Raw genomic sequence first — 17,078 nt, 5'->3', positions numbered from 1 at the left:
GGTTATTTCCTGTATTTTGGCTATTGTAAATAATGCTGCAGTGAATATGGGGGTGCATACATCTTCCTGGGTTAGTTTTTTTTTGTTTTCTTTGGATAAATAGCCAGAAGTGGGATGGCTAGATCATAATGGAATTTATATTTTTTTAATTTTTGAGGACTTTGTGTACTGTTTCCCAGAGTGTCTACAGCAGTTTGCATGCTTACCAACAGTGTTCCAAGAGTTCCCTTTTCTCCACATTTTCACCAACACTTGTTATTTTTTTGTCTTTTTGATAATAGCCATTCTGAAAGGTACGAGGGGATATCTTGTTGTGGTTTTGATTAACATTTTCCTGATGATTAATGATGTTGAGCATCTTTGCATATGTCTTTTGCCCATCTGCGTGTCTTTGTAAAGAGGTCTACTCAGATCCTCTGCCCAATTTTAATTGTGTTTTTGCTGTTGGATTGAGTTCTTTATATATTTTGGATATTAACCTCTTATGAGATGTATGATTTGCAAATATTTCCCCCTATTCAGTAGGTTACCTTTTCATTTGTTGATGGTTTCCTTTGCTGTACAGAAGTTTTTTGGTTTGATGTATTCCCAGTTGTTTATTTCTGCTTTTGTCGCCTTTGCTTTTGGTGTCAAATCCAAAAAATTATTTCCAAGACAGGTGTTCAGGAGCTTACCGCCCATGTTTTCTTCTTGGTGGCTTTATACTTTCAGGTCTTACAGTTCAAGTCTTTAATTTTTGTTTATGGTGTAAGATGGTGGTCCAGTTTCATTCTTTTGCTGTCCAGTTTTCCCAGCACCATTAATGGGAGAGATCGTCCTTCCCTATTGTATATTCTTGACTCCTTTGTTGTAAATTAATTGACCACTAATTTTCACTTAAAAATTGTTTTGAAATAACAGAGTTGATCAACTTTTGTCAGTAAGAATCGGAGGAAATGTGTGGTATAAACAGTGTAAGTTGGGACTTATTTCCCTTGTGTGGGTTTGAGGTAGTTCACAAGTATCGTATTTTCTGCTGTTTACGGGGCTGGAAGATCCTCTCTGGTTAAATTTTAACTCAAAAAGAACAAAGTATCTCCAAGTACATTTTTCCCATTTTTTTTTTTTCTTTAAAAAATACTGTGCTTGAGTAGCAGTATTCCCATTTTGTGGCATGGCTAATAATTAGTGCAGTTGAAGAAAATTTTTAATGAATGTATGAATTATTAAATGTATCAGATGTCAGATTCCTTGCATTTTTAAGTGGCATTAGAAATATCTTTTTGAATTGCTTAAATATTTCAAGTTTTTAAATTTATTTCATTGAGATAATTAATCCAAATATTGGCATGACTAAGTGCAACATTCTTAGTTGGCAATAGTGTCCTATCATAATACTCTCTTTACTCTGCTATTTTTAGTACTTAATCCCCCTCCATGGTACCTTTTAAAAAAGACTTCCAAGTGTTCCATGAACAAGGTTTGCTGGTCAGTGATTGATTTTTATTTCCCCCCTTAATCAAAGAGATTAATGATGGACACCTATCTGGCTCAGTAGAGCATGCAGCTCTTTTTCTGTTTTAGAGATTTATCTATTTATTTGAGAGAGAGAGAGCACGTGTTTGCTCACACACGTGCTCTCGAGTGAATTGGGGAAGGAGCAGAAGGAGAGAATCCGCAAGTGGATTCCCGCCAAGTGTGGAGCCAATGCAGGCCTGATCCCACAACCCGTGAGATTATGACCTGAGCCAAAACCTCAGCTGACTGAGCCACCCAGGTGCCCCTGGAGTATGCAACTCTTGATCTGAGGGTCTTGATTTCGAGCCCCATGTTGGGTGTAGAGATTACTTAATGATAAAATCTTTATTTAAAAAAAAATTAATGATATGCTCATGTGCTGTTTAGCTCCAAAAGGAGTGCAGAAACTTCATGGACATATTTGAACACAAGGGAAATAATAGCAAGAATGTAGTATAGGTGTCTTTTGGTGAAACCTGTGGATTTTCAAGGGGGAATCATAGGATTTTCTTTAGATGTGAAGTCATAGTGAAGGAGGATTATTTGTCTAACTCTCCATCATCTGATAATGAAACAATTTAACCCAAGAAAAGTTATTAATAGATTATTTTCTTTTAATACCAGCTAGTTGAGTCCTTGAGTGCTCCTATGAGCTAATTGAGTATGACACCATTTAAGTTCCTCCTATGTGATCAGCCAGCCACACATTACTGCTGATACAAGGTTCATCTGTTTATCTGTTCAAAACCAAAACTACTGTAGAGATTTTTATAGGTGAATTTCTATTAGCAAGAACCTTAGCTGCTTTAGTTAAGTGTCTTTGAATTGTCTTACTTTATATATATATACATATATGTACATATATATATATATACACATATACACAAACACACACCCCCCCACAACACACACACACGTATATATATGTATTTTTTAAGGTTTATTTATTTAAGTAATCTCTACCCATTGTGGGCCTTAAATTCATGACCCTGAGGTCAATAGCTACATCCTCTACTGACTGAACCAGTTAGGCACCCTGACTGTATTATTTTTAGTGAAAGTTTGAGGAGATGTATTTTTCTTCCATTAATTAGGCATGAAAAATAGGTTTGAAGCCCTGAACAAAGGGAATGTGTATGCTCAAGCACAATCACTTTGCTTAAATGGATGTCTGAAACATAAGTAGGAAGATTTTGGGGTATGTTCATAGGCATCAAAATTAAAATTCTTTTAAAAAGGTTAAGTTAGCTTACCATTTAGGAGTTCTAAATATTAATAACTGACAGGATGCAAAGCTTAGAGTCAGACTGCTTTTTTAAAAATTCCCTTGAATAGGAAATTGAGAGTTATGTTAAAAGTACAGTCCACTTATTCTTTTGTCCTTTTAGGTTTTGGCACAAATACCAGTGGGAGTAGTATTTTTGGAAGTAAACCAGGACCTGGAACTCTGGGAACTGGGCTTGGTGCAGGATTTGGAACAGGTAAGGAACTGTACCATGAGATATAGGAAGTGACAGAACTTGGCTTTCTAATTGCTAGGACTTAAGACCTCTGTTTGATCATATGCGTGAGAATAAAAGGCCTAGATTCGCATTTTTACAGTTGGACTTAAAAAAACATTCCCAACAGTTTTGCTTTACCAGGTTTCAAAATATTTGGACATTTTATCTTAAAAGTTGTATGCTTCCCTTTCTATAAAATGTTTGTTTTTTTTTGTTTGTTTGTTTGTTTAATTTGACAGAGATCACAAGTAGGCAGAGAGGCAGGCAGAGGGGGTGCGGGGAAGCAGGCTCCCTGCTGACCAAAGAGCCTGATTTGGGGCTTGATCCCAGGACCCTGAGATCATGACCTGAGCTAAAGGCAGGGGCTTAACCCACTGAGCCACCCAGGCGCCCCAGATGTTTGTCTTCTGATAGTCCCAGTCTATCTGGGAATTTTTAGTATTTAATGTGAGACTTGGCAGTATGATGGCATTATTAACTTTCATTTTCCTCCTGCTGCCTTTGTAACAGGTACGCATTTGAGACTTTGAACTGTTAATCAAGTAAGGCCGATAACCGTAATAGTAAAAGAGAGCAGTAAGAGCATTAGTTAAAGTAATTAGCAAATAGGTTTTATAAGGTCTGTGCATACCTGTCGGTTCTTTCCACCTTCATGTAGGGCTAGGACACCTTTGTCTCTCTTCCTACTATTGTCAGTTATTTTTTAGTGCCTTTGAAGACATTGACCCTTCTGCCTGCCAAACTGTTTTAAGCAATAATGAGAGTAGTATTGGTCATAAAAATGAATAAGTGCTTTAGCATGTACAGTTTCAACGAGGTTGGTTTTTTTTTTAAGATTTTATTTATTTATTTGACAGAGATCACAAGTAGACAGAGAAGCAGGCAGAGAGAGGAGGATGTAGGCTCCCTGCTGAGCAGAGAGCCTGATGTGGGGCTTGATCCCAGGACCCTGGGATCATGACCTGAGCCAAGGGCAGAGGCTTTAACCCACTGAGCCACCCAGGCACCCCAATCAACGAGGTTTTTAAAGCATGTAATTTTGTTTGTTTCCCAAGTCATCTGACCATGGGTTTGTGGTCATTTAGTTGCAAACCACTTATTTCCATGGTTTCTGTTTCCACTGTCCAGTTATCTGTTGTCTTTCCTTATGTGCTCTGATCATTTATTTGTCATCTCTTTTTTTTTTTTAAGATTTTATTTATTCATTTGGGAGACAGAATGAGAGAGGGAGAGCGAGCATGAGAAGAGGGGGGTCAGAGGAAGAAACAGGGAGCCCCATGCCAGACTCGATCCTGGAACTCTAGGATCATGACCAGAGCTGAAGGCAGTTGCTTAGTCAACTGAGCCACCCAGGCGCCAAACCCCTCTTTTTTTTTTTTTTTTTTTTTTTTTTTAAGATTTTTGCTCTTCAGCAGTCTCTATACCCAATGTGGGGCTTGAACCTACCATCCTAAGATCAAGAGTCTGCATGCTCCACCAATTCAGGCAGCCAGGCACCCTTGTCCTTTCTTTTCTAATAGAACCTCACTATGAACTACTTCCTTCCATTTTCTTTTCTTTTTTTATTTTTAAGATTTTATTTATTTATTTGACAGAGAGATTACAAGTAGGCAGAGAGTCAGGCAAAGACAAAGGGGGAAGCAGGCTCCCTGCTGAGCAGAGAGCCCAATGCAGGGCTCAATCACAGGACCCTGTGATCATGACCTGCCCTGAAGGCAGAGGCTCAATGCGCTGAGCCACCCAGGCGCCTCCCCATTTTCTTTTTCAGATAAAAGATATAAGTGCTTTAAAAAAATTTCAACATTACGGAAGTATCACGATAAGTTAACATATTTCAGTTGTGAAGTAACAGCTATTGAAAGTTTGGCATGTTCTTGTCAGACTCCTTTATGCACATTTTGTACAGTTTTTTCATTTTATAAATTTTTCAAATGTGCACACACATACGCAGTTGTATTTGGTGTGTGTTTTATGTATTTTTTTATTTTATTTTTGAGAGAGAGGGCACGAGCAGGGAGAAGGAACAGAGGAAGAGGGAGAAGCAGGCTCCCCAATTAGTAGGGAGCCTGATGTGGGACCTGATCCCAGGACCCTGGGACCATGACCCTATCCGAAGACAGATGCTTAACTGACTGAGCCACCGAGGCCCCTTTTTATTATATTCTTAAATAGAAACCATATCCTACATGAGTGGTTTTTTTAAACCAAAGGCTGAAATACATTAGTTGGATGTGATATTTAAACAGTGCTATACAGATAGCATTTAAGGATAAAAATATTAGAATGCAAAAATCATCGTACAAAGTAAGGTTAAATATCATTTAATTTTTGTTTCAGTTATGTGTGTTATGGGTCTCTGTATTTCATATTGTGTGCTACAGTCAAAAATGTTTCAAACTGAAAGCAACTGCCTTACATGGTATTCTGTATTTCATTTTTTCATTTCCCATGACATTTTGGGCATATATTTTTTTCTTTGGTCGGTATGTATAGATCTAACTTATTCTTTATTCTTTAACAATAGCTGTTTAGTATTCCACTGTGTGTATATGTGCATCTGTACATGTGATACGTAAATGCATACATATACCATAATTCACTTTTCCTTTTAGTAGACATTGGAGTTATTTGATATTATTAGCAATGCAATAATGAAGATCTTTGTTACATAATTTTGTGTGTGTTATTATTACTGTGGAATTATTAGTTGGAATTGGGTCAGAAGATACACACATATTAGTCAGTCTTATGGATTTGCCTTCCAAAAAGAATGCCAGTATGAATTTTTGCTCTCGTTGTATAAAAGCGCTCATTTTTCCCATGCCTTTCCATATCATTGGACTTCTTCATCTTTACATGTATGATAGTGGAAATTGATGTATTCTAATTTGCACTTCACTGATCACTGGTGAAGGATACCCTTATGTATGTTTACTGGCCATTTGAATATTTTAATTCCCTGTTCATAATATTTAATCATTGTTTCTTAATCTGTTTTTGAGAGTTCTTTATGTGTTGTGGATGTTAACTCTTTTGGGTTGTACGGTAGAGTTTTATTTGAACTTTTTAACTTACCCAAATTCTATTACATATATTTTACAAGAAATAAAAATTATAAAAAGCTCTAGTTTTTTGTGTAGCATGAACCCTGAACTTAAGCAAAATGTATCATTTGACATCAGTGTCCTCTTCTAATCCTGGAGGGAAAATTAGCTTTCGCATAGGCAAGTTACAAGCTTTTTCAAGGGTAGTATTGACCCTAGACAGTTTGTGAACCTTAAACCTAAAACTCAGGTAAGATGCTACTGTAATGTCTGTTAGAGATATATCCACCAATCCTTTAAGTTTATCATTTAATTTTATGGTATCGTCGGGTACAGGTTTCATTTTTATGTGGTTAAAGTTGTCGTTCTTTCCTTTTGGCTTCTAGGTCTTGCAGTTTATTAGCAGTGCCTTCCCTTATGGTCCAAATTATATAATGTCTTATAACTTTTTTCTATTGCTGTTATCTTCTCTTCCACAAGAATGTAATATCTCAACCTTTTCATTTATTTGAGTATATTCAGTTTTCCTTAAATGATTCTACCTCAGAGACAAGAGATAACATTTTTACTATTATTATATATCCCTCATTCATGCTTTGTTTGTCTAAACTAAAACCTGAATATAATCAGTAAAGAATTTTACACCTCTAACCTTTGCAGCAGGTAGATCATGTAGGGAAATGAGAGTTCTGTGAACCACTTTGCCTATACTGTTAGAATTCTTTGATGATCACCTCTGCTAAAGCAGACTTCAGGCTTTGAGAGCAGTGTGTCTGGAGAGAGTTGTATGTAAATACCCACGTTCATGGCCTGTACATTTCCTGACAACACAAGCAGAAGAGCACTGTAGCTTTGGGTGATGTCTTTTTGGAGCATTAGCTAAGTGGGTGTTCCTGTGCACCTTTCATCTTGAGTGATAGAGATTCATACTCCTTTTGTTTTGAGTGATGGAGATTCAGACTCCTACTTCAGTAAAATTTCCTAATAACAAATTTTCCTGTAAAACATTTTATGTTATTCTTTGGTGTGTGATATTTTCCCACCTGATGTGCTCAGACTAAGGAACAGTCATTAAATCATGGGAGTATAAGTTTCTGATTTGACAGTGATATTAACTCTCATTGGCACTATCAATAGTACGGCATTTTCTTGGTAATTACCTGGTAATATTAAGAAATTCTAGTTCTTGGGGCTCCTCGGTGGCTCAGTGGGTTAAAGCTTCAGCCTTCGGCTCTCATCATGATCTCACAGTCCTGGAATCGAGTCCTGCATCGGGCTCTCTGCATGGCGGGGAGCCTGCTTCCTCCTCTCTCTCTCTCACTGCTTGCCTCTCTGCCTACTTGTGATCTCTGTTAAATAAATAAATAAAATCTTTAAAAAAAAAATTTTAGTTCTTAATTTTCCATGAAATAATAAATTTAAAGGTACATCTAGTAAAGTTCATTGTTATACTAAGGTATACACAGAAAGATTACCCAAAGTAAAAGATACCATAAATAAAATTAAATTTTAAAGTCTATTAGAAGATCTCAAAGGGAATATAACCATTTTTGCTTTTCTCTTGAACATCTTTGGAGTTTCTAGGGCTGCTAGTACTATGGTGCCCTCCATATTTCTGCTTTATGATTCCTACAACTAATTATAAATATACCACATTTCATAAATTGACATTATCTTCCATCAGAATGTCCCTTAACTTGTGGACTATTAGTAAGTCCCTTTCATTAAGCATAAAAATCCAGTTGCATAATAGGAGATAGATCTGGATAAAATGCATATTTTTCCATTAATAAATTGGAACAATATGCAGGCAGGTCACTTTATGACACTCTTTTTCCAGGTCACCTGAACCTCTCAGTGCCTTTTTTGTTCTTTTTTTGTTTGTTTTTTAAGATTTTATTTATTTGACAGAGAATCACAAGTAGGCAGAGAGACAGGCAGAGAGAGAGGTGGGGAAGCAGGCTTCCCCCTGAGCAGAGAGCCCAATGCAGGGCTCGATCCCAGACCCTGAGATCATGACCCAGGCCGAAGGCAGCAGCTTAACCCACTGAGTCACCCAGGTGCCCCCCCCCTTTTTTTTTAAGATATTTTTTATTTATTTGACAGAGAGAGGTCACAAGTAGTCAGAGAGGCAGGCAGAGAGAGAGGAGGAAGCAGGCTCCCTGCTGAGCAGAGAGCGCAATGCGGGGCTTGATCCCAGGACCCTGGGATCATGACCTGAGCCAAACACAGATGCTTTAGCTGACTGAGCCACCCCGGTGTCCCTGTCTAATTTATATATTGGGGTTTCTTTTAAATTTTTATTCAGGGGGTAAAGAGCTATTTGTTCCCTGGAAAAATAAAGAATTCTGAAATTTGTGCTGTAAACTCTCTCCTTCAAGGAAGTAATTTCAGTTTTTCTTGGAATTTTCAGCAATTTCTAATGGTTTGGAACGTTAAAAGGAGTCTCATTTCCTGTTCCAAAGCTGGGATTTGGGAGAAATAATCCCTTTGCTTCATTGTTGTCTTCTTGTTAATAATGAGGTTATACAGTTAAGTAATGTTTTGTCCATTCAGTAGTTACCCTCACTAATTTATATTGTATGGAATCTCTGAGTATAGAGTTCCTGTCTTTCCTTTTTTTTTTTTTTTAAATCATAATCTCTGAGCAGTTTGTTGTTTTTTTTGTTTTTTTTTAAGATTTTACTTAAAGTACAAGCAAGTGGAGAGGGAGAGAGAATCTCAAGCAGGCTGCACACTGAGCAAGCACAGAGCCCAATGGAGGGCTTGATTTCACACCCTGAGACCGTGACCTGAGCTGAAATCAAGAGTCAGAAGCTGGGGTGCCTGGGTGGCTCAGTGGGTTAAAGCCTCTGCCTTCGGCTCGGGTCATGATCCCGGGATCCTGGGATCGAGCCCCATATCGGGCTCCCTGCTCGTGCTTCCTCCTCTCTCTCTGCCTGCCTCTCTGCCTACTTGTGACCTCTATCTGTCAAATAAATAAATAAAGTCTTAAAAAAAAAAAAAAAGTCAGAAGCTTAACTGACTGAGCCACCCTGGTTTCCCTCAATATTTTTGACCTCTTAAGTATTTTATCTTTGAAGTGATTTTTATCTCACTTCATTATTGCTTTAAAAGGAACTTTAGATCTTCTAAATTGCCGGTAACTTTTTCAGCAGGAGGGGATGGAAATTTAAAAAAAAAATGTATGCCAATAATTTATTCTAAGCAAATTTACCCCATTTTCACTGCCAACAACAAGATCCATAAGCAAAATTCATTAAGATTTAAAACATAAGTTTCTGCAGTGGGTTTCCCCTTAGTGAAAATAAGTTTTTATTCCATCTGGTCTGATTCATGATGAAACTTGAGTCTGCTTGGTAAGCACATCACAAGGCGTTTAGTTTTCTTTCTTTCTTTTTTTTCTTACTTACTTAATCTCTGTATTCCAAGTGAGGCTTTAACTCACAACCCCAAGATCAAGAAGTGTATGCTCTTCCAACTAAGCCAACCAGGTGCCCCTGTTTAGCTTTTTAGAAAACAAGACGTTTATCTTGGTATAAAGTAGTTTTCATGAGATGGCATATTTGAAAGTATTACTTTTCTTGCTCACTGTTCAAAGAAGATGTATCGGGTTTGGTTTTCTATAGTTTAGCCTGTATGTTAGTTAAAAAGATGACATTGTGATTGGTTCAGCTTCATTTTTTGATTTGCAAATACTGGAATTTAAGGAGACTTGAATATTTTTTTAAATTCTTTCAAACTCTGTATTACTGTAGTGTAGCAATTAAGAACCCTAATTGTATTGGCAGATGCACCAAGGTTTGAACCTTGTTTTCACCATTTATTACATTTATGACATTGAGTTGATTACTAAATCCTCACTTTTCTCATCTGTTAAATGTGGATATTACCTACTTCGGGCTTATGAAGATTAATTGAAATACTAGCTAATATTTAATGAGTATTAGTATCTACCAGTCCTCTTTTAAATGCTTAATATGTGTTTATTCATTTTAGCCTTAGGATAAATACCTATGTATTACTATCTCATGTTATAGTTGAGGAAACTGAAGCACAGAGAGGTTAAATATTTTGCCTCTGATGTATATAATGTACTCAGCACAGTGCCTGGCAATAATTAGCATTTACTGTATTACCTCTTGTTGAAATGAGTGGTCATTATGAAGTTTCCAAATGTATTATATTTTTAATAACTGACCTCTGGCATAACATTCAAAGGATCTCCTGTGGCACTTTTTCTTTCCTCTTGTCTCCATAGCTCTTGGTGCTGGACAGGCATCTTTGTTTGGGAACAACCAACCTAAGATCGGAGGGCCTCTTGGTACAGGAGCCTTTGGGGCCCCTGGATTTAATACTACGACAGCCACTTTGGGCTTTGGAGCCCCCCAGGCCCCAGTAGGTAAGTGTCAGTCACTTTAGAAGGCTTTACTCCATTTATTTCTTGCTAAAACTTGACTTGGTGACCTGATTTTCCTCCCAGTCCATCCCACCCCTACCAAAGCGGTACACAGACACACATCACTTAATAGTCATGTGGTGCAGAAGGGCTTGCAATGGATCCTGGCCTTTTCTGCTTCCCCACTCCCAGGCCTGGTCCCCTAAAGAGACTGCTTTGTTACTGCCACTTTGTTTCCTGGTTTATAGTTAAGTTCATATCTCTAAATGATTTGCTTATATTGCTGTGTTGTGCTTTATTTATTAAGTCTTAAGTAAATTTAACTTGTTAATGATAGATGAGAAATAGAGCTCACTTACCACCTACCTGTGTTCTTTATTCACTTCTCCTAATAGAGCTATGTTACTAAATACCTTAGTTTAGTTTTCTCTACTGGAGTGTCTTTTATTTATTTATTTATTTTTATTTATTTTTTTAAAGATTTATTTTTTATTTATTTGACAGAGAGAGATCAGAAGTAGGCAGAGAGGCAGGCAGAGAGAGAGAGAGAGAGGCGGAAGCAGGCTCCCCACCCAGCAGAAAGCCCGATGCGGGGCTCGATCCCAGGACCCTGAGATCATGACCCGAGCCGAAGGCAGAGGCTTAACCCACTGAGCCACTCAGGCGCCCCTGGAGTGTCTTTTATACTTCATTCATTTGAATACCCTTTTCTAGTTTTTGCCCTCCTGCCTCCTACCTCTGTTGTTATTGTTTTTAACTTAAAATTAACTTTTTAGCTTAAATGTCTTTTTAAAAGAAATTTGTTCTTTGGAGATTAAAAAAAACAAAAACCATTATCACCTGGCATAAATAGAGTGAATGAGAGAGAGCAAGAGAAAGATGTACGATGAATTTCTCCCATATTGTCATGATCTGTGTACCACATTTGAATAAGCCTTTTGCAAATTTAAGCCATGTCCCTACATACTTCTACTTATTCTGTCAACTGAGAGAGTATTTCTTGAGTCCCCTTGATAAGTAAGGGTATTAGTGCCCTTTCTTACCCTTCTTTTTTTTTCCTCATTTCTTCTTTTGCCATCTTTATATTTTCATATTGATAACAATGATAATGTATTCTGTCCTATAATTATTACCTTCATCTTTTCTCTGATAAAAGAATAGTTTAAAAGTCGTAAATGTGAACACAGCATATTATCACAACTGTGAAAGTATTGCCGCCCAGCCACATAAACACTTTTTTTATACAGCTTTTTCGTTCTCCTGGAATTTGTAATTCTTTTTCCCCCTTGGATTACCTGCTCTTATTACCTTCCTAAATTGGTTCAAATTCTTAAGAGTGGTATCAGAATTCTTTTACTTTGGATAAGTCATTGCCCCCTGCAGCAGTGTGAACTCTTGATTATTCCGTAGGCCTTCATCATCGCTTCCATTATTCCCTTCAAGTATACTTAGTGGGAACTGCTCTGTCCTAGGTGTAGGTTTTTCCCTTTTATTTATTTCCTGAATTGTCTGGAATGTGTTTTTAAGTAAAGTGTATATGAACGGTAAACTTTGATCACTTATAGGTCTGAAAATACCTTTTTTTGTTCCTCATGCTTTAATGTTAGGGAATTCTAGTGTGAAAATTTATCCCAGAACTTGGACTATATTGCTTGCATTAACCATTATATGATGAGAAGTCTGATGCCTTTCTGATTCTTGAGACTTGTTCAACTTCTACCCCCACAAGCATTTAGGATTTTCCCTTTGTCCTGAAATTTCACTGAATTGCTTATACCCTGTCTTTTTTTTTTTTTTTTAAGTTTTTTTTTGTTTTTAGTGTGGGGGGAGGGACAGGGGAGAGAGAGATTCTTTTTTTTTTTTTTTTTATTAACATACAATGCATTATTTGTTTCAGGGCTACAGGTCTGTGATTCATCAGTCTTACACAATTCTTCGCACTCACCATAGCACATACCCTCCCGAGAGTCCATCACCCAGCCACCCCATCCCTCCTACACCCCTCCACTCCAGCAACCCTGTTTTGTTTCCCGAGATTAAGAGTCTCTTATGGCCAACAGACACATGAAAAATTGCTCCACATCACTTGGCATCAGGGAAATACAAATGAAAACCACAATGAGATCCACCTCTCACACCAGTCAGAATGGCTAAAATTAACAAGTCAGGAAACGACAGGTGCTGGCGAGGATGCGGAGAAAGGGGAACCCTCCTACACTGTTAGTGGGAATTCCACAGTGGTACAGCCACTCTGGAAAACAGCATGGAGGTTCCTCAAAAAGTTGAAAATAGAGCTACCCTACGACCCAACAATTGTACTACTGGGTATTTACCCTAAAGATACAAATGTAGTGATTCAAAGGGGCACGTGCACCCAAATGTTTATAGCACCAGTGTCCACAATAGCCAAAGCATGGAAAGATCCTAGATGTCCATCAACAGATGAATGGATAAAGAAGAGGTGGTATATATACACAATGGAATACTGTGCAGCCATCAAAAGAAATGAAATCTTGCCATTTGTAACGACATGGCTAGAACTAGAGGGTATTATGCTGAGCGAAATAAGTCAATCAGAGAAAGACAGTTATCATATGATCTCCCTGATATGAGGAATTTGAGAGGCAAAGTGGGGGGTCTGGAGGGTAGGGAAGGAAAAAAATGAAACAAGATCGGATCGGGAGGGAGACAAACCATAAGAGACTCTTAATCTCATAAAACAAACTGAGGGTTGCCGTGGGGGAGGGGGGTATGGAGAGGGTGGTGGAGTTATGGACATTGGGGAGCGTATATGCTATGGTGAGTGTTGTGAAATGTGTAAGCCTGATGATTCACAAACCTGTACCCCTGGGGCTAATAATACATGAAAATGTTAATTTAAAAAGAGTCTCTTATGCTTTGTCAGATTCTTTTTTTTTTTAATAAATTTTTTTAAATTATTATTTTTACTAACATATACAGGTCTGTGAATCGTCAGGCTTACACACTTCATCGCAGTCACCATATCACATACCCTCCCCATGTCAGGGAGATTCTTTTTTTTTTTTTTTTAAGATTTTATTTCTTTATTTGACAGAGATCACAAGTAGGCAGAGAGGCAGGCAGAGAGAGGGAGGGAAGCAGGCTCCCCGATGAGCAGAGAGCCCCATGTGGGGCTTGATCTCACAACCTTGGGATCATGACCTGAGCCAAGATCAAGAGTCAGACACTTAACCAGCTGAGCCACTCATGTGCACCATTTCTGTCTTAATGCTTGATTTTTAAACTTTGTTTGTATTTTTCAGGAGGTTTCTGAATGTCTTGTAAATCGTCCTTTTGAATTCTTTTTTTCAACTTAAAAGAATTTTTTTTTTTTTAAGATTTTTATTTATTTATTTGACAGACAGAGATCACAAGTAGGCAGAGAGGCAGGCAGAATGAGAGGAAGGAAAGGAGGCTCCCTGCTGAACAGAGAGCCCCACGCGGGGCTCGATCCCAGGACCCTGGGACCACGACCCGAGCCGAAGGCAGAGGCTTTAACCCACTGAGCCACCCAGGTGCCCCTCAACTTAAAAGAATTCTTTCTTATTTCTGAAAGTTCCCTTTCTCAAGCATCCAGTTCTTAGATGCAATTTTTTCTTGAAACTTTGTTAACTGGCATTAAAAAATTTTTTTAGGATTTTTCTGTGCCTTAAATCTTCAGGATTATTTTTGCTTTGGTCCTACTCTTTAATGTTCTGTGATCTTTACCATTCATATTCAAGAATAAAATAATAAAAAGCTTACTGACATTGTATGTATATGAGTAGAGCTTGTTTACCAGTAAGTTTCACTTTAAGGTAAGTAATTCAGGAACCAACTATTATCCACGGGTCCTCTGATTGTTAGAATGCCACATTCTTAGCTCTGGGATGATGCAAGTACTGAAACTAGCTGCCCTTGTTCTTTCTGTGTGTTAACTTGGTTTCATCAGAGGCACACTCTCTGATGTTTGGCTTATCTGTTGAGGATCAGGGATTAAGAGGATGAAGGTATGGGTGTTTTGTGTATGTACTTTGCATTGGTTCATCTCTCCTGCTTTCAGTCTCACTTCATCGAACTTGGTGTCATTGAATCCCTAATTTTTCTGAGATTCTACAGGGCAGGTATGCTCCACCTTGGGCTCTTACACCCTTTGAATGTACTCTAAGCTATACTTTGCTCTATCCTGCTTTGTCACTCCTTTGTCCACTTCTTTCCCCTAGAAATTTGTTACATTTTCTCTTCTGTTCATTTGTTATGTCCCATTCTTTGTCATTGTGGGTTATAGATATATATATATTTTTTTGTTTTAAACGTAGATTTTACTTAGGGGCACCTGGGCAGCTCAGTTGGATAAGCATCTGCCCATGGCTCAGGTCATGATCCTGGTGTCCTGGGATTGAGCCCTGCATCAGGCTTCTTGCTCTGTGGGGAGCCTGCTTCTCCCTCTCCCTCTGTACTTTCTTACTGTTTGTGCATGCACGTGTACTCTCTTTCTCCCCACCACTCAAATAAATAAAATCTTCTTTAAAAAAAACAGATTTTACTTAGATCTTTGGTGTTGAGGTGAATTAGAAGTCTAACTGATTTGTGTGAACATTAGAATCAACTTTATCGTTAAAAGATATTTTCACTTTCCTTTATATTCCTTAGTTTTAGTTGTTTTCAATAGAAGGATGTACCATAAATATTGTAACCTGCCATTTTTAGATGGTAGTGTTTTGAATAGTTTGGGTTTTTAAATTTTTTTAAAAGATTTTTAAAAATATATTTACTCATGAGAGAGAGAGAGGCAGAGGGAGAAAGAAGCAGGTTCCCCCATGGAGCAGGGAACCCGATTTGGGACTCCATCCCAGAACCCTGGGATCGTGACCTGAGCCAAAGGCAGATACTTTTTCTTTTTTTTAAGATTTTATTTATTTATTTACAGAGATCACACAAGTAGGCAGAGAGACAGGCAGAGAGGGAGGGAGGGAAGCAGGCTCCCCACTGAGCAGAGAGCCCGATGCGGGGCTTGATCCCAGAACCCTGGGACCATGACCTGAGTCGAAGGCAGAGGCTTCAACCCACTGAGCCACCCAGGCGCCCCCAAAGGCAGACACTTAACGGACTGAGCCACCCAGGCACCCAGTGTTCGTTCGTTCTTTCTTTTCTTTTTTAAAGATTTTATTTATTTATTTATTTTTAAGATTTTACTTATTTATTTGACAGAGAGAGAGAGCACAAGTAGGCAGAGAGGCAGCCATAGAGGGAGGGGGAAGCAGGTCCCCTGCTGAGCAGAGAGCCCAATGCAGGGCTCCATCCCAGGATCCTGGGATCATGACCTGAGCTGAAGGCAGAGGCCCAACCCACTGAGCCACCCAGGCGCCCCAAAATTTTATTTATTTATTAGAAAGAGAGAGAGAAAGCACAAGCAGGAGGAGTGAGAGGGAGAGAAGCAGGCTCCCCACTGAGCAGGGAGCCCCATGTGGGGCTCAGTCCTAGGACCCTGGGATCATGACCTGACCTGAAGGCAGACGTTTAACTGACTAAGCCACCCAGATGCCCCACTGGGTTTTTAAATTTTTTTCTAAAGTTTTATTTATTTAAGTAAATTCTATACCCAACTTTGGGGCTTGAACTTACAGCCCCAAGATTAGGAGTAGCATTATCTTCTGACTGAGCCAGCCAGGCACCCCCTGAATGATTTTTGATAATTCGTCTTTTCCTAAAGTCAATTAAAAGTTCTTGATATGAGCATTTGATATTACAGTTCCATATGGTACTGTTACCACACATTTAAAAGTAGCTGTATTCCCTTTTAGAATATAATGTATTATTTGTTTCAGGGGTACAGGTCTATGATTCATCAGTCTTACACAGTTCACAGTACTCAACCTTGACATACACCCTCCCCAATGTCCCATCACCCAGCCCCCTCATCCCTCCCACCTCTAACCCCTCCAGCAACCCTTAGTTTGTTTCCTGAGATTAAGATTCTCTTATGGTTTGTCTCCGTCTGGTTTCGTCTTGTTTCATTTTCCCTCCCTCTATGATCCTCTGTTTTGTTTCTCAAATTCCTCATATCAGTGAGATCATATGATAATTATCTTTCTCTGTTAATAGTAGAAACCAAAGAAAAAGAATGTATATCTTTGCATCATAGAATGTTTGTTCGAAGGTGCTTTAGAGCTAATGTGAATTCTGTCTTAATGTGGGAGTTCCTCAGTTACAGTTTTCCAAGTCAATCTCATCCATTGTTTTATTTAGGTTGTTTAGAAACCAAAACATGACTCCGTAGAATTACCATTCAGTGATTCTACTTTTACCTCCTAAGCTAAGCAAACCAGTCTGTTAGAGTTTGTTTGCAGTAACCGTATTGTCTTTTTCCAGATAAAATATCATCAGGTTTTTCTATTCTCAGACTTTATTTTTTATACTTTTTCCCGTCCCCTTTAATCATTTGGTCATGATGTGGCTTTTCAGTATATTTTCAAATTATTGTGACCAGAATTGAATATAACACAAACATAAAACATAAATAAAACAACTAGTGCTTATGCTTTTTGCTAACATATCAGCTCTCATCTATATTTTAAGTAATACAGTTAACTTAGAGAACATTTCATATTTAAACATAGAAAAATAAGAACATCC

General features: G+C 38.2%; 1 protein-coding gene across 10 annotated transcripts in view; it reads left to right on the top strand.

Annotated features, from left to right (window-relative positions):
• Positions 1-17,078, top strand: part of NUP98 (nucleoporin 98 and 96 precursor) — a 118,939-nt gene that overhangs the window by 39,225 nt on the left and 62,636 nt on the right. For 7 of the 10 annotated variants that reach the window (XM_032853242.1, XM_032853240.1, XM_032853239.1 and 4 more), the window contains 2 exons: positions 2,886-2,978; positions 10,305-10,445. In XM_032853242.1, the coding sequence (XP_032709133.1) occupies positions 2,886-2,978; positions 10,305-10,445 (234 nt within the window). The remainder of the gene's footprint in view (positions 1-2,885; positions 2,979-10,304; positions 10,446-17,078) is intronic. The other 3 variants (XM_032853244.1, XM_032853243.1, XM_032853241.1) reach the window with 2 other exon arrangements.

Source organism: Lontra canadensis, unplaced genomic scaffold (assembly GCF_010015895.1).
Source record: "Lontra canadensis isolate GAN:19392208 unplaced genomic scaffold, GSC_riverotter_1.0 scaffold7, whole genome shotgun sequence".
NCBI classification, from domain to species: domain Eukaryota; kingdom Metazoa; phylum Chordata; class Mammalia; order Carnivora; family Mustelidae; genus Lontra; species Lontra canadensis.
Note: the sequence above shows the minus strand (reverse complement) of the source record. Positions and strands in the feature narration are given on the sequence as shown.